The sequence below is a fragment of the Anthonomus grandis genome, chromosome 2 (genome assembly GCF_022605725.1).
Source record: "Anthonomus grandis grandis chromosome 2, icAntGran1.3, whole genome shotgun sequence".
Lineage (NCBI taxonomy): Eukaryota > Metazoa > Arthropoda > Insecta > Coleoptera > Curculionidae > Anthonomus > Anthonomus grandis.
The window spans coordinates 829,591-848,594 of NC_065547.1; the positions used below are offsets into that span (position 1 = coordinate 829,591).

The window sequence follows — 19,004 nt, forward strand, 5'->3', positions numbered from 1 at the left end:
GAGAAAGAGAGAAAGCCGGGTGGAGTACAGACCAGAAAGAGATGCATCTAATTAGCTTTGAAACTGTCAACTGTCACTGTCTTTAGTGTCAATACTATAATTTTTTTTTTATTTATTTTTATTTAGTAGACACAAGTGGTTGTTGTTTGTTGACGAGGGTGGTCTTTTTCGCCTTTAGCGCCATATGGTCCCGACCAACTGACGCCCTTATGCCTTAACAATTCCTCTCTCAAGACTACTTTCCCTTTTTATGGCTGTGATTCTTTTTGCTAATTTCTAACGCCAATATGTCTAGTTTATTTTTAACTATCCTCCTGACGGTTTTGGGGCCCATTTTTGCCACTTCTACCGGTGACTTGGACGCAGTAGTTGTGGTAAAATACATGTTATATGAGCACGGTGAATTTGCCAAAACCGTTTTTTTTTTAGGTATTCCGACATGGTGATAGGACCCCCATAAAACCCTACCCGACTGATCCTTATGGTAATAGATCTTACTGGTCAGCTGATTGGGGTATGCTGACAAATGTAAGTAGACTTGTAGACTTATAGAGGTCTTTAGTTGATGGTGGTCTTAAATGCAATATCTGAGTGTTTTAAAATGGGTTTATAGAAGGTTCTTTTAATGGGGGCGAGTGATTTTTGCTTAAAATTAATTACTGGAGAATTGTTGTTCATATAAATTGAGGAGTTTTTGTACAAATAAAGAATAACCTCTTTATAGAAAATCCCAAATTAGATATTCATATTCTGCACTGTGAATCTCTCTTCTATGAATGTTGGCACAAGCCTCCGATGGATTTTTAACTTCAGGGTAATTTAAGCTCATTGCTTTTATAAATAGATTTGCCTTGTGAGTTTTTTCGTAATTTTGCCTGAAGTGATATGGGAAAGAATCAAATTTTATGCATGTGGTTTCTCAGTGGTGATTGTTAATAAATATTTCATGTAGTTCCTAAAATAACAATAAAATTATGTTTTATAATGTTGTTCGCCCACAAGGATTATGAAATGAATGCTATCTTGATGAATTTATGGGGTTTCTTATCAGTTTTTATGTATGAAGCCATTTGAGAATTATTGTCCATGACTTGGAAATTAAGAAAATTTGTAGAAATATTCCTCAAATAAAATCTAAAATTTGACCCCAATTTTAGTATTTTTTCCAATAATATATAGTGAGTTACAAAAAAAATGATTATAACATAAGCATTAATTATTCAGCATAAAATGGAATACTGTTCTGTATGGGTGCATAATTATTATTTAAGTTATTAGTTCAAACAGAATGAAGACATGAAGTTCAGTTATTAGCCAATTTAAATTATTGTTATTTACATTTATCTTCCTTTTTATCATATTGTAATAATAATTTGTCTTGGTATTAGTGGAAGTCTTTGTACTAGCAAAAAAAAAAAGTTACATGGTAATGCAGTCAAGCTTGGGGCTATTCTACTGAACACTGAAAATCAATGAACAATCTTACTATAAAATCTACTTAAGTATTTAAATCTACAAGAATGTTTAAAATACAAATTACAAATAAATTCAAATGTAAAGTAAAAACAAAAAACTACTAAATACTAAATTAAATGCAAAAAAAGGAACCTAAACCTAGGTACTTTTACCTTTAAAAACAAATTATTCATGCTTTTGTTTCCTCATTAGGCTTCTCTTATATTGGTTTTTAAATTGTTGTTCATTTAAAATGTTTAGATCTTATATTAAAGAGTTGAACAATATAAATAAATTAAAATTAATTTTTGACCAATAAAATTGACATGATCTGACACATACTGTCAGATGTTCAGTGTGGATTTAGAGCTGGTCATAGCACAGCAACAGCACTTAGAAGGATTTCTAGTGGCATACCCAAAAATATGGATGAATCAAAGGTCTCCTGTCTAGTACTTGTAGATTATAGTAAGGCTATTTTTTTTTCTATTTTCTTTGATAGAGTCTCTTGGTGTGACTGGGATTTCCTGTCGGATGTTGATGGTGATGACCTTTATTTTAATTGTTACTACTCTACCAGGAACTCTAGCGACAAACTTTACAGGGTGATTCTCCAACAAAAAGTAAGAAATTTTTTTTATATGATTGTATGTTTTCAACTTCTTATTCTCGGATCTAAGAAAGAAAGAAAAAAGGAAAATGTGCTATATTACGTAAGAATAATCTTGTGTACACGCATCCTACAAGCTAAAAAAACAAAACATAAATACAATTTCAAAAATTGACAAAACAATGAACTAAATTAAACACAAGAAGACAAAACTTTTTGAACATACTTGAATTAAAGATAACTAAATAAAACAGTCAATTACTAAATAAAGGTAAACTTGTTGACAAAACTAGAGAAGAAAAAGAAAAAAAAAACTTTCCAACATGTCCAAGGTTAAAACCTATCATTAAAAAAGTCATCCAGATTATAATATGCCTTAGCCAATAAAAGCCTCTTTAATTCTCTTTTAAATTTCTTAACATCCGATATATGTCTAACACATAGAGGAACATGATTGTACATTTTTTTACTTATGTAAATTAATGAGTTTTTGGTAAGGGAAGACGTAGGAATAGGTAGGGGAACATCATTTACACGACGAGTCAAATGGCCAGTGTCAGAGGGTAGTTTGGGAATTTTGTGAATAAGAGCAGCTGTTTCTAAGATAAAGAGTGAAAAAAGAGTTAAGATTTTTTCAGAAATGAAGAGGGGTTTGCAAGAATCTCTTAACTTAGCGTAACACAGGTATCTAACTGCTTTTTTTTGAATAACAAAGACAATGTTAAGTAGCCCCTTATTGGTTAAACCCCAAGCATGCCATACCGAATATGAGATTCAATAAGTGTACTGAACGTGCAACCACCCCTCCCAGCTCTTGTTTTGCCATTCTTACTGCAAAACATCCAGAAGATAATTTCCCAGCTAAATGTAAAATATGATCTTCATACTGAAGGCGACCTTCAATGGTAATTCCTAAGAACTTGCAGCACTCTTTATTCTGCAAGAGGGAATTTTTGTCAAACACCAGACCCTGAATATCGCACTCAAACCCCATAATAGACGTCTTTCTTACATTAAACACGAGCCTGTTGGAAGCACACCACCCTGATAAAATCTGAAGGACTTCAAGGATACAAGTCTTAATATAATCAGAATTTTTATGGCTCCATAGTATGGTCGTATCATCAGCAAACTGAACCACCTTGCCCTGCAGTTTCAATGAACTCAAGTCATCCACATACAGTAAAAATAACAGTGGTCCCAACACTGAACCCTGGGGAACGCCGCATTTTAGGGATCTAGAAGTAGACAAACGCCCTGACACTGTAACCTTCTGAGTACGATTTGATAGATAGGACTCAAGCCATCGCAACGCTACGCCCCTAAAACCATATTTATCAAGCTTAGATAACAGTATTCCATGATCTAGACAGTCAAATGCTTTGGATAGATCACAAAACACTGCCGCCGATGACTCTCCAGAATTCAAGGACACATAGACGCTCTCTAAAAAGCTAAAAACAGCATCACGAGTCCCTTTACCGGCTTGAAATCCAAACTGATTTGCAGACAAAATGCCATTATGATGTAAAAAGGACAAAATTCTGCTTTTTGCAAGTTTTTCAACTATCTTAGAGAGGGTAGACAAAATAGAAATGGGACGGAAATTACAAGGCTGATTGAAATCTCCACCCTTATGAAGAGGGATAACCACTGCCTCTTTTAAACATGAAGGAAAAATGTCAATATGTAAAGAATTGTTTATGGCAGAAACTAAAACATTTAAGGCTGAATCAGGCAAAAAGAGTAACAACCCAAAGATATCCCATCAGCTCCAGATGATTTATGGTTTTTTAGGCGTTTGACTTCATTTTTTACTTCGGTAAGATCGACAGGATGAAAGAAAAATGAATGCTCAACCGACACTTGTTGAAGATAGTGTAAGGGATCAATGTTACTACGAATGCCCTTGAGCAAGATATTAGGTATATCACAATAATAGTCGTTTAAAATGTCAGGTCTTAACTCCGGTTCAGATACTTTTCTATGGCAATGTCTAAAATCATTAATAATCGACCAACATTCTCTTTGCCTATTTGATGACATATTTAAGTGATCCCTATAATAATTAGATTTTGCTGCTTTAATTGTCTTTCTGTATAGACTACGGTATTTCTGATGATATACAAGGATATTTTCATTTGTGGTATATTTGCACAATTTAGTCAAAAAACGGAGGTTTTTAGCTGAAATTCTAAGGCCTCTTGTAACTCATGGTTTTCGTTTCTTAGTTTTAAGCCTCATTTTAGGAAAGCACTGATTGATCTTATCACACATAACTTGAAAAAATAAAGTAAGTGGGTTAGAAGCCGTTTCAAGTGCATTCCAATTTACCGAAGCTGTAGCAGCAGAAAAAGCATTGCAATTTCTCCTGCTGAAAATTCTTCCCATATAATGAGATGAAGGTAATACAGTATTATATGGCATTTCAGCAAGAATAGCTTCATGGTCGGAAATACCATATGGGAGTTCTGTGCATAAAACGTCATCAAAATTTGTACAGAAATAGTCAATTGTAGTTGCACATGAAGAAGTTATTCGTGTGGGAGAAAGAACGTGCATTTTCAAGTCGTAAGAATTTAAAATACTTAAAAGAGAAGTACGTGGCAAGGTTTCATCAGTGTAGTTGATATTAAAGTCACCAGCCAATATAACCTTAGAGTGTAGGGACAACTGGGATAAAAGAGAATCAAGTTTATCCAAAAACATAGCAATATCTCCTGTAGATGGCCTATAAACACAAAGAATATATAAATTAAAACGCTTACAAAAAGAAAGAGAGAATTCAAAAACATCCTTTAACAGAAGATTATCATACTTATCAATATTACAAAAAATCGTTTCAATTGTTTGCCTAGCCAAGATCATGGTTCCTCCATGTATAGATTGTTGACGACAAAAATTTGATATAGGAACATAATCAGATATTAAAAAACATGCACAAGGGCTCAACCCAACATTCACAACAACTCAAACATTAATTTGATGATTCAAAGACAATTTATTCGATGAAATATTAATTTTAAAATATTTGAAAATATGTGCATGTAATAATGATGCCAAGTCTGAACCAAAGTTAAGTTAAAAATCTTCACTGTTTTACTTATTACACCCTTTACTTATACAAGGTAGTTCGGTTCAAACGTCATTACTTTTATTATGTGACAGAGAATTTAAAAAAATAGACTTTTGCAAAGAAATTGTGTTCAAACATGTTTTATAGCAAATTTACAGGGTATCAAATTTAGAAAAAATTTTTTTTCAACTCTGCAGTGTTACCTTAGGTAAACGTAAGGTGGACAGGATACTTTGTGATGAAAATTTAACTTTAACATTCTTAATTATTTAAAAAAAAATGTAAAATTGTGGTTTAATAAAAATATCGGGTTTCTATTAAAAACTTGAATTTAAAAAACTGCAATAAAAGATATTTCTATTATTAATTCATAAATACAATGCTATGAGTCATTATAACTATGCGTTATAATCATTACGTCAATGAAATGTTAGTATTTGAACTAATAAGTTTGTTCATTAATACTATAGATACATTCATAGGTAACGAAAGACTGAGGCATCTTAATTTAATGATATGAATTGTGGTAGCCCATGAAGAAACTGTTCTTTCTTCTATGTCGCACAATTCATTTATTTAAAGATGCTGTTCTTTGGACCGATTTTGATGAATATTTCATTGTATTTATGAACTCTTTCTTTTTATTTATGCTACTAATTGGTTGAGTGTAAGTGAGATCTTACAAGGGCATTGTAGAGTTTCACTATCATTGATAATTGTTTAAAGTTTCTGGAGTTTATAATGACGCCCAGTTTTTATAAGCTTTGCCAACCATAAAGTCATAGTGTGAGTTAAATTTTAAGTTACTTTGCATTTAAACACCCAGATCTTTAATTTCCTGCTTTTTTTTTTGAGACTGAACCGCATTGATAGAATAGTTGAATGTTACTGGGTTATGTTTTCTGGTATATGTAACAGTAATACATTTGTCAGTATTTAAGCGCATATTATTCTGAGAGAACCAGTCCGCAATGCAGAAGCAGAGACATTAGAAAAATTTAGAAAAATAAAATGTTTTTATGCAAAAAGTGCTCCTTGATATCCCAGATTTCATAGAAATATTTTAAGCAGTATAAAAGTTATAAATAAAAAACTTTTTTTCTTATAATTTTAACCATGTAATTCAAAAAGGAAGCATTTATTCGCGATTTTTTTGATGACGAATTCATGTATACAGGGTGGACCAAAAATGAGCTACGAGTCGATATTTAAATTCTTGTAATACTTTACTTATTGTTTAAGGCCAAATTTGTTGTATTTCGGCTCTAATTCAAAGTTTACCAAAATAAACTTTAGATTTTAGATAACCCCATAGATAACAATCCAATGGGGTTAAATCTGGCGACCTTGCTGGCCATTCAATAAAACCCTCCCTCCATCTATTTGGGAAAATGTTGGTAAGGTAATCTCGTACTGTTCGCGAATAGTGTGGGGGAGCGCCATCCTGTTGGAACCATATCGAATCTCCCGGTATAAATGGTTGGTAATTTTTCACCATTTGGATAAAGTGCAATTAAACTAGGTACTATTTGATTTTGAAGCAACTCTCAAAATATTTTTCAGAGGTAAGTGCGCCCTCAATAAAATAGGGACCCACAATTGGCGTGCCTACAATTCCTACCTATAGGTTTAACTTCTTGGGGGAAATTGTGTGTGACTTTCCGTATTCCAGTGTGAATTTTCTGGTGCCAAATAACGAAAATTTTGCCTATTTACAGAACCTTTAAAAAAAAAACTTACCTCGTCGGATAAAACAATCTTACTTAAAAATTGTGGGTTTGCATTACATTTCTTCATCATTATTTCGCAAAACTGATTATTCCTATGCAAATATTTTAGAACACATGACGTACTAACCGACTGATCTGCAGCAACTTGTCGAGTTAATTTATGTGGATTCTTGTAAATCGAGCAAAATATCTAATTGTCTGTTTTCTGGAGGCGTGGGACAGCCAGGTCATATTGGTCTCTAACATGGCCAAAATCTCTAAACTTTTTTTCAATTTTGCTTACTACCGAACGTGTAATAGGCCTCGCCATATCCTACCATCATCAAAATTTTAATTCTTTGTTTTTCAGTTAAACGCGCCATACTTTTAAACTTGCACTTGACATTTACGTAAAGTCGAAACATTCATCCATTATCCCAAAGATGCTGGTCATACACTTTTATAAATGGTAAAAACACAAAATGTACAGCATCACAAATACATTTAATAAAATTACAAAGGTAACATGTTTCGCTCGACTAGAGCATCATCAGACATAAACAAAAAACTTACCATAACATACACAAAACATCTAACATATAATATGTTTTGTGTATGTTATGGTAAGTTTTTGTTGAATTTTCCTTTTTTTCGGGTTACAGCATTTTAATTATTGTTTAGGTCTGATGATGCTCTAGTCGAGCGAAACATGTAACTTTGTAATTTTATTAAATATATTTGTGATGCTGTAGATTCTGTGTTTTTACCTTTTATAAAAAAAAATTTACGTAAAGTAATACATGCTGTTTACATGCGATTAAATATGGTGACAAGGTGTCAATAAACAAATATACCTGTTAAAAAAACTATGAAAAAAACATGTTTGAATATGCTCAAATGACACAACCAGTTGCAAATTTATTAATAATGTTAGTATTAGGCATAAGACATGGTATATAAAATATACTTAAAATTCTATGCAGAAAAACAAAATAAAAAATAAGTGTTTCCAGTTAAAAAATTGAAGTTAATGGTCGTTGCTTATTTTTGGTTCACCCTGTATAAATGAATTCATTATCAAAAAAATCGCCACAAAAAATAACGTGTCCGAGCGTTTTTTTTTTTTCGAACACACCCCTGAATTTTAAATGAATTTGTTCCAACTTACGCGTCCTCACTGTATGACAAACTATAGGGTTTATTTTCGACGTTATAATACGTGGCCGAGAATTCTTGGTTAAGATCTCAACCGCCTTATATACTTTAAAGTAAAAAAATTATTTTTTCTCTATATAACAAAAAGAAAACTCCGCATTACAGCTGGGCAAACTCCGGCACTACCACCTGGGCCAGTGGTTTCGGCAACGCTACTCCGACTTCCTCCCTCGCATCTACTCCGAGAAGGACATCTACGTCCGCTCTACAGACGTAGACCGCACCCTGATGTCCGCAGAGTCGAACTTGGCCGGACTCTTCCCACCCGTGGACACAGACGTCTGGTTGGGTGGATTCCCGTGGCAACCGATCCCGATCCACTCTATCCCGGAAACCATGGACGCCGTCCTGGCCGCCAAGAAACCTTGTCAAAGGTACGACAATTTGATGAGGAAACTGTTTGAAACACCTTATTTTAGGAATATCAGCCACATAAATCATGATTTGTATGCGTATTTATCGCGGTATTCTGGCAGTACCGTCACTAACTTAAAGCAACTGGAGTACCTCTATAACACCCTCAAAATTGAGGTGATGAATAACTTTACCATACCGGAGTGGGCACGGAAAGTTTTTCCCGATAAAATGAAACCGTGGGCAGAGTTGAGTTTTGCCACAATGACTTTCACTGATGAGTTAAAGAAGTTGAAGACCGGGCCGTTTTTCAACGATCTCTTGAAGTACTTTAACAATCGCACCCTGACCAATAAAACTTCCCAGTACTATTCGCCGAAATTCTTAATGTTTTCCGCCCACGATACCACCATTGCCAACCTATTGAACACCATGGGGGCCTTTGAGTACCATTGCCCCCCCTATACGGCCACCATCATTTTTGAATTACGTAAAACACCCTCCGGAGGAAACTTCGTGAATGTTTTTTATAAAAATTCCAGCGAACCGGCCCCGGTGCGAGTGAAAGGGTGCGAGTTCGATTGCGAGTGGGAGAATTTCAAAAGGATTTTAGGGTTCTACGCCCTACCGTTGGATAAATGGGATTTGGAGTGCAGTAACTATTTGATACTGGCGGTTGATTCGCTGAATTTTTTTATTTTATTGGGGGCGGTTTCGGGGGCCGTTATGGCGGTAACGGGGGTGGTTTTGTTGACGAAGAGGCGCTCGAGGAGGTCGGAGATGTACTCGCAGTTGCCTGACGAGGAATACGCGTGAGGTAGTCGCTTTATTGGATGACTCGAACGTATGTTGACCTAAAAATGCAGAAAATTATTCATTTTTGACTGTAAATGTTTAGGGTGTGTCTGATATATTGCAGTGTCTTAGTCCTACCTGTATATGATATATGCAAAAGCTTGAGTTTTTGACAAAAAAAGTCCTTATAACTCAAAAACTAAGAAGGTTAGTCAAAGTCAAAATATGCTTTATTATTGGAAGAACCAAAAATTCTTATCAACAAAGCCGCCCTAATAATAAAGTAACTAAAATTACGTTACACATTATTTAAAAATTCTAAATTTCAAGAACTATTAACGTACCGTAAAATGGGGTTACTTGGGACAAATTCACATTCATTTTTTCAATAATGTGGTAATTTATCAGAGTTTGTAGGGAGGAAAAGCGATCATCCCTTCGTAAAAAATTTCTTTCATATGAACTTAAACTATATAGCACCATAAATGACTCCTAATGTAAGAATATTTGTCAAAAAATATATTTATATTTACTGTCCCGAGTAACCCCGCATTGGGGTTAAATGGGACTCTACCCGTTTTACGCCGAAAACGCATGTTAAACTACTCAGTGGTTACTTGGGACAGCAGAAATATGAACATAATAGACCAGCACACATCTTGTGTTGATTTTTTTTGCTTATATAATTATTTAGAGGAAAGAAAACCCTGAGTTGATGCGAATTTCATAAATTCATTTATTTATTTATTGCAAAAACCCATTGCAACATAGCTCTACGATTTGCTTCGTAATTAGCAAAAAGGAACTAAAAAAATAAATTCAAAATCACAGCCTTTCGATTTGTATCGCAAGGAACAATGGAGACTAAAAAAATTTTCTCTAAACACAAAAAAATATCACAAGAACAAAAAAAACTTTCTGTAAACCGATAAAAATGGATCATTATTTGAGTTCTCCTTATTGTAACCAATCTGTATTTTCTAATTCATTAAATGTATGGCGGCCTCTAGTAATGCTCACGTTCGTTGCTTTGAGCAATCTTACAATTTTATCCTCTGGGACATCAAACTCGTCGGATAAATGTGGGAACACAAAATGTTTGTTATTTTTTGAGAGATTTTCTCATAAAACTGCAAAAATATGATTTATGTCCGTCTTTAGTGTGGATTGATTTGACAAGTCCAATATAATATTTGTCGAGTTTCTTTTTTGTTGAAGCTGAAAAGGTAAATTTGGCAATAACAAAATCGTTGATTGAAATTCCTTTCTAATTTCCTTATCAAAGATTTGTTTTTGTCCCTTTTTTTGGTTGGTTATTATTTCTTTCCTGGTTAATCTTATCTCGTAGTTTAACTAATGTCATGTTTTCCTCTATATCACTTTGGTCAAAATCTTCTTGGTTTTCGTTTATATCCACATTGCCAAAATCTTCCCAATTTTCCTCCGTGCAATGAAAACTGTTCGTCGTTCCCACTGCTCTCATCCCCGCTAGAACTGCTATTGCTAGAGCAAGCTACACTTAGTCCCGATTGAACTTTTAATTTCTTTTTCCGTTTCTTTTCTGGGTTTTGGTTTATCCTTCTTTGCCATAGCATATCAGCAAAAGTTTCTGACCATAAAGTGCTTGTACTACCATCAGCACTTGGTCCTTTTCGACGGATACATTTCAATACCTGCTCCTCATCAAGAGGGAAAATGCCTGTTGCCCTAAATCCACTTATTGAATGTTCCTCGATAGTAATGTTAAGCTTCTCTAGTGTCTTTGCTAATAGACTGGGAAACGTATCTTTTAGAATACACCCTCTATGAGACATTTTCCATTTATTAATCACTTGCCTCCAATAAGTCTTTAATGGTCGAAACACAGCAACATCTAGGGGTTGACAAATATATGTACTGTTTAGTGGGAGTAACACAAAACGAATATTAACCCATTCAGGACGGTTGACGTACGGGTACGTTTTTCAAAGCGGACATTGATGGCCTGATGCCGTACATGTACTACCTTGTATGCAATAGCTTGGAACGACTGCCGTACACATTTTAGGGTTTTTACTTTTTTTTCTGGACTGGTGCCGTACATGTACTGCTGCATTATACATCACACTTGGCCGAATGCCGTAGATGTACGTCAGTTATATCCTATTTGAAAGACTGCGGCCGTACCGGCAGTTAGAAAACTAATTAGTAGCAGGACGACTGACGTATAGGTACGGCATTTTTTAATTTTTAGGGGCAAGTAAAAGGTTTGTAATTCACATTTTTTTAATTCTGGAACTCGTAAGTATCAAAAAACAAAAGTTAATTTCTTATATAGAAAATACAAAGATCAAACTAAAAACATAAACGAACGAAAATACAAATAACAAATATAGTTTTCTAAAACTCTTTAAGAGTGTGATACTGTTCAAAACAAGGGTGCACACAAAGTGCAATATTGCATTCTTTACACATAAAGCGGGTATCTGAGCGTTTTTTCTTTCGAAGCTGTGTGGTGGCATCTTCTTTGTGTTCTCGATCCTTGAGCTGCAGTTGGTGGAACGGAGCTTGGAAAATGCCTTTCAATTAGTCGAGCTGGATTATCAACACTTACCAGGTGCGCCTCGTTTCTTTGTAAAAATGGGATATTTTTCGAATATTTGAGCCACAACTTGCAATCGAAAGTCTGCAAACGATGGTTTATTTCTTGTTTTGACTTGAAATAAAATATACGCATTATACAAGCATAAGTCCATTAAATGGAAAAACAGTTTCTTATACCACTTCAATGATTTTCTAGCACAATCAACAAAACTAATTTGCATGTCTATTTTGTCAACTGCTCCCATCTTTAAATTATATTCTAACACGCACTGAGGTTTCAAAACACGATCACCAGTTTTACGATTGAGTTACTGAAGTTAACATGTGCACACATTTCTTATCATGCCACTTCAGGGTAACATGTTTTCAGTGGATGCACTCTCAACTTCTCCTTTTTTTATGGGCTTACGAAACTCTGGCATCCCCTTTCTGGTGGCTTTCACAGTTCCAGTTCCTCCGGTTTCTTACTAAAGTACTCAAATAATTCTGGCCTGGTATACCAGTTATCTACATACAAAATATGTTTTTTATTATAGTATTCTTTCATTAGGGTATCAACAATCCAGTCCAGATTTTTCCAAACTTTCCATTTTCTAATTTATTATAGTTGTTGAACCAGTGTATATAATAAACCCCAAAATGTAACCACTCTCCACGTCGCAGATTTCAAAAAGCTTTATACCAAATCTATGTCTTTTTGACGGAATAAATTGTTTAAAAGAAAGCCGACCCTTCCATAAAATTAAACTTTCGTCAATACACAGAACTTGGAACGGGTAAAAACTGGAACTAAATTTAGTCTTAATTTGTTCCATTACGGGACTGATTTTTCTTAAAGCGCCATCTTGAGGATTTTCGCTACTGGAAAAATGAAGGGCACATAGTATCTCTAGAAAACGGTCTCTGGCAAATACCGATCAAAAAAATGGTGTTATAATAAGATAGTTTGTAGACCAGTAATCTTTCAGTTTTGGTTTTTCAACAATGCCCATCAAGATACACAATCCAAAAAATCGATAAGCTCTGCCAACTCTACATCTTTCTATGAGGATTTATTTTCACATTTTTTTCTACCATATATGTTTGTTTCCTTGACAACTAAACCCATTAAAAAGTTATCATCAAAAAAGTTAAGAAAAAAATCAAGTTCGCAAGACGTTTCACTAAATGAACATTTATCGGTTATACCTGAGTTCGAGGTATTGAACTCGAATATTTTTGGTGTAAATTCTTCATCAAATTTCCAAATAAAATCCTTAGGTGTTCTTTTTAGTTTCTGCTGTGGACTTTCATTGCAAATATCGTCAGTTTGTTGATGATTTTCTATATTTCTGTCTAAAACAAACGGCTCCTCGTCATCGGAAGAAGTGAAGTCCTCACTTCCACATGGTTGGTACTTATCGAGAGAGTCATCATCGTCACCGCTAGATTTTCCATCCATTATTCTTTGCGCTTCACGATCTAGCTCTCGTTGTACAAGCCGTCGACGCAAATCCATCTTTCCTATTATTTATAGTAATATAAAAACCAAACACGCGTATAATACTATTAAACTTGTCGAATTTTATGTGATACCAACACGTGCTTTCTAAAAACGATTAAATGCGTCCGATTTGCTGCAATACAAGCAACTGCACGCGTTCTCGCAGTCGACTGGCTGGCTGTACCTCCCACACTACCCGTTGGTTTCCTGATGCCGTCCTAGACAGAGGCGCGCGATAAATCGGCCCGTCCCGAATGGAGAGGTTTATCACATTTATAGATAAATGTGAAGCTAAGTTGTCACCGATTAACATTTTTGGAACATCCCTGTCATATTTTTGAAAGTATTTTAGAGCAATCTTGCAGAACCAATCTTCAAAAATCACCCCGTCAAACCAACTACTCTTCGATCGGTTATATCTGGTTCCTCTTGGACCTCCTTGCCGCCAAGTGTCGTACAAATGTTCAGCTTTGTAAACGACATAGCATGGTAAGAGCTTTCCGGATGCGGTCCCTGCAAACATTACGGAGGTGCTGCTTTTGCTAGAGTTCAATACTCTTTCGGGACGTTTACAGCCTCGCCTAACTATGGCCTCCTGTTTCCCAGGGTCATCTGTCAGATTAGTCTCATCATAGTTTATTATTAGATACGGTGGAATTCCTTCAAGCGAAACCGCTAAACTTTGAAAATATTTCCTTAACACGTTTTCATCCACTTCTGCTCTAGATGATTTGATATTTTCACATAATCTTGTGGATAGCTCACCTCTGTGTGGACGCAAAAATGATAAAATCCAATCGGGCCCAGGGAAATTTTCTTTAAATCATTTTTCTATGACACCCTTAATATCCAGATATCGTTTCACGCACCTTATTTCAAAGTGAGATAAGGGAAATCCCCATTCAGCTGCTGTGGTTAGCCCTCTAATAAGTTCGTCTTCTTCCGCTTTTTTTAAAACTGTAGGTCTTCCATAACTCCCTAAATTCTGCTTTGTACATCTTCTCTGTAAAGTTGATTTGTTTACCTTCAGAAGCTGTTCAACAGGACTTTCCAGATTGCACGTCTTCTATAGCACTTTCCATATTTTTTTCTTCAAAGTCATGATATTTTTTAGAGCCTACTTTGCGAATATATTTTCTTGGCATGTTGATTCCTGGAAACAAAACAGACTAAAGGTTTGTTCCAACCCATCAAAAAACCGCCCTGAAACGGTCTCAAAAGTGTCACGCGCATGCGTGTGAAAGCACTTTTGGGACCGTTTCGGGAGGTTTTTTGATGGATTGGAACAAACCTTAAATAGTATGGGGTAACTTGAGCCATGGGACAATGGTTGTCCCAAGTTTTCCAAAATCATGACCTTAAAAAAAAAATTATTTTAAAAACTAAAAGCAGGTAACAATATTGGTAATATTTATAAAACATACGAAACTAAATTTAAAAAAATAATTGGACTTACCTGTTTACCTTTCGACTAGCTTTTCCAGATAAAGTTTCGAACACTTATTTTTGCCGTGTTTCTGACCACCACTTATGTTTTTTTTATACTTCTGAAATATCATCAATTTAGAAAGAATTAATGTAATTTATTCATTAATCTGTTGCTCTTCAACTACCGAAAATATTAAATTGAGGTTATGTGTATACTTGCGTTGTTGCCACTAGCAAAATTAGAACATGAGATGTTGCGTCCCAAATAACCCCATTTTACGGTATTTACATTGTCAATTCCTACTCTTTGAACATACCTATTTATTAAAATTACTCTAAAAACTTAGTATAGACTTCTACATATGGTTAAAAATTATCTAAAAGGTTAGATTCTTGAATATTCATAAATAAATAATTCAATTAAAATAATCAAACATCTATATCGGGATTATTTTGATAAATTAGAGGCAATTACAAAAAAAAATGCAGTAAAATGAATTTTTTCAAATTGCTGCCACTGGAGTATTTTTTAACCGATATTTTTTTGCCTATGCCTGATATTAGTACATATATCCTATTTTATGCCAACGGGTTTGACATATCCTTAATATTATAGTTCTTTTAGAAAATGTGAAAAGTCCTGAAACGACTCCGAAAATCTAGTTATTGGACAAAAAATTCAATTACTGGACACGAAATGTTCAGTTATTGGACACAGGCAAAGCAATTAGTAAAAGCAAATAAAAACTTGAAATTACCTACTTAGTATAAAAAAACTTTATTGAACTATTTTCACTTATATTTTTTCATTTCAAGTTGGAATGTATTAAAAAGTTCTTCGACGTCCATGTCGTCATTTGAATTATTTTCTGACATCTGGTCCACTTTTTTCCTATAGTGTTCAAGATCGTCTATTTCAATTTCTTCCTCACTTTTTATTTCTCCTGGGTTTTCGTAAATTTTGCTATTGACTTGACCGTTCTCATCTACTTCATACTCCTCGCAACTTCCTAGTTGTTTCGGTTCATTGCCATCTTTTTTTTTCTGTGTATTTATTTCATTATCTTTCTTAACGCAAAATTCTTTTGATTGAATTCTTTTCTTGCAGCTATCACACGTGAGGTAATTATTTTTTATTGTACGAACTTTGCATACAAAGCATGAATTATTTTTGTCAGTATCTCGTCTTTTTTAAAGCTTTTGCTGCTGCACTCTCTTCTCTTTTTCGCTTTCTCTCTAATTTATTATTTTCTAATTCTAACATTAAGGCACGCCTTTTCTCAAAACTTTCCTGGTACTCTCTTGATGTTACAGCAAAGGAGACTTTCGATATTGCGTTTATTTTTTCTTGTTGGTTGTTCTGGCACTTCTAGATAGTCACCTATATTTTTAATTGTTGACGGCAAGCTACAAGTGTCCTTACTAGGTTTTATGAAAATATTTTGTGTTACATTAATTTGTGATTTCTTTGTAAGTTGAATCTGAGATGAATTGACTTTAGAATCCAAATTTATTTATTTAATTTCTGGTTCACTTGAAGGTTGGTTTTCAGATGGATCTAGTTCAGGTTCAGCCTCAGTCGAGTAAAACACCTCAGTAGCAAACGATTCTGATATGTCTCTTACGTCAAAGTCTTTTTTTTTAACATGTGTCAATGAATCAGGTTTTTCAAAATAATTCCATATTTTGTACAAAGCCAAAAATTCTTCGGTAATACCTTCCTTAACCAAAAGATCATCGAATAACTTACATCTTTTAATTAAATCTTCACCAGTCAAAGTAACGAATGATCTATAGTCCATACGCGGGGGCGGCATTTTTACCTAAAAATGTGCTAAGGTGATAATTTAAATTATAATAGGTAAATAAAAAAGTTTTTATAATATTACCTCAGCACACTAATTTCCTCCCAAACACTTGAGTGTAATCAACAGCATCTGGGTTAAAAGGGAATAAACCACATACACGAAATTCATTGATTAAAGTGTCCCTTTTAATATTATTCGCCACTACTTTCTCCAGTAGAGGAGCAAATGTCATTTTATTTAGCACTTCTCCAGGGTTTTTTTCATAAAATTCCCTAACTGCCTTTTTCCATCCCATTTTTATGGACCGGAACACTGCAACATCGCATGGTTGGAGAATTCTGGTTGCATTTGGATATAAGGCTATAACTTCAATGTTTAACTCATTGCAAAGTAGGCTCAAGTCATAACTTAAATGGGACTTATGCCTATCCAAAAATAATATTACAGGGAATTGTATATTATTATTCACCAAAACGGATGAAATATATTTTTTACATAATCATAGAACGTATCTGCCGTCATCCACCCATTGTCGGATCTTCCAATGCCCCAATCAGGATCTTTGACAGTCTGACTTATTTTTTCCGGAACTCGCTTGTAAGGATACACTATCATTGGCGGACAAGTTAATCCAGAAGTAGAAAACGAAAACATGACAGTGATGCTTTTTTTAGATGATCCTTTTTCCACATAATAAAAATGTTTTGCGCCTTTTCTAGCAAGAACTTTGCCAGTTTCTGGGCAAATCTGAAACCCGGATTCATCGCCATTGTAAATTCTTGAAGGGTCATCAATGATTAAGTTTTTGGAAGTAAGATAACTATTTATATCTTTGAACCATTTTCGAATATCTGCTTCTGACACACAAGCGCTGGCACCACTTACTGCTTCACTTGTCCGCTGTACAGTTGTTGGATGTCTTTTTAAGAAAGCCTAAAATATAAAGTGACATCTATAAATATTTTCCAAGTCGGTATATTCTTTGTTGCCTAATTACCTTAAACCAACTATCGCCCGGTCTGTTATTTTTAAAGGGATTAGGACGAGGATTTTCAGTCAAAAATTTTTGGACGCTATTTAAAATGTCCTCTCGTTTTCTAGGGATTCCTTTTGTGGCCAGCTTTTCTATCCACCTGCAAAATTAAAAACAGTTATCCTGATATTTCAACGTCTTACCTAACTAAATTAACTTCACCTTACAAGATCAGACTCTTCTCTTGCTGAAAAGATTGGATTTGGACCGCATGGACACACACACACATTATGTCCAGGATTTTTTATTTTGAATTCCAGCGTTGACCTAGGTATTCCGTATTTATGTGCCGCATTTCTATATGACATTTTGTTATTCTTTATTTTATGTATCGCGGCTTTCATCGATTCCGCATTATATTTATTTTTCTTGGGCATGATTGAAAACTATAAATACAAAAAAAAATCATGTTTCAGTTATAGGACAGAGTATAAATCGGTTATTGGACAGCCGTCCAATAACTGGCTACACTGTGATTATTAACACCAAAATCGATGTACCGGAAACAGGAGAAGACGCACAAAAATTACACACAAAAAGTGTATAAACTTTGCAAAATGCAGTTATTGGACAGATGTCCAACAACTAAAAAGAATCATATTTTACAGTGAGTTATTGGACACCCCTCTAAAACATAACCTAAATTAAATATATCTATTGATATAAACCTTAAAAATACTTACTTTTACTAGACCACTACGTTGTATATTTATGCGCGCACTTTGGTACAATTTCACTGGTAATTACCATAACACATAATCTCACAATTGGCGCGAAAACAGAGGATTTTCAATTAAAATAATTATATATTTATAAGAGAGTTTTTAGAAAAGTTACGGGAAATTGAAAATAAAAAAATTTAAGTAAAATTAAATTTTTCGAAAAAATCCTCATAACTAAAAAACTATGTAGTTCATATTTAAAAATAAGAGGGAATTGCAAAAAAAAAATTAAGCGGGTTAAATCCTTGGAAATTCATATATAATTTATTTAATTTAAATTATTAGATATGTATATCAGGATTTAAAAAAAAAAATTAATCTATTTTTCAAAAAATCCTTAAAATACTAAGAGGGTTAGATTATTCAATTAAAATTGTATAATTATTCAATTAAAATCATTAGACACTTCGCTGGCTTGGAGTTATAGGGTTCTATGTTACAAATATAGTTTTCGAGAAAATTGATTTCAACGGTTGGGTTATTGAATGTTCAATTTAGAAATTGAACCTTGAAAATTCGCATACAGATTGCGAAATTAAAATAATTACCCTATAGTTACCCTAGAAAAGGTAACTCTTTGGTTAAAGTCTTCAGCATATACAGCATGGACTAAGATATTTATTAATGATCACTCTATACATAACTCTTAGGGACTTTCCTATTTATTTGCTCAACCTTTATTTACATAAAAAATAAACTATTCTTGGTATATAATGTGCCATTTATTATATAT

The 19,004-nt window shown here is 34.1% G+C and overlaps 1 protein-coding gene across 1 annotated transcript; it reads left to right on the forward strand.

Moving 5' to 3' along the window:
* Positions 1-103: 103 nt before the first annotated feature.
* Positions 104-14,667, forward strand: LOC126749368 (prostatic acid phosphatase). The gene is made up of 3 exons (XM_050459042.1): positions 104-374; positions 430-528; positions 8,171-14,667. The coding sequence occupies exons 1-3, from the start codon at positions 288-290 to the stop codon at positions 9,233-9,235; spliced, it is 1,251 nt and encodes a 416-aa protein (XP_050314999.1). The 5' UTR covers positions 104-287; the 3' UTR covers positions 9,236-14,667.
* Positions 14,668-19,004: the final 4,337 nt, after the last annotated feature.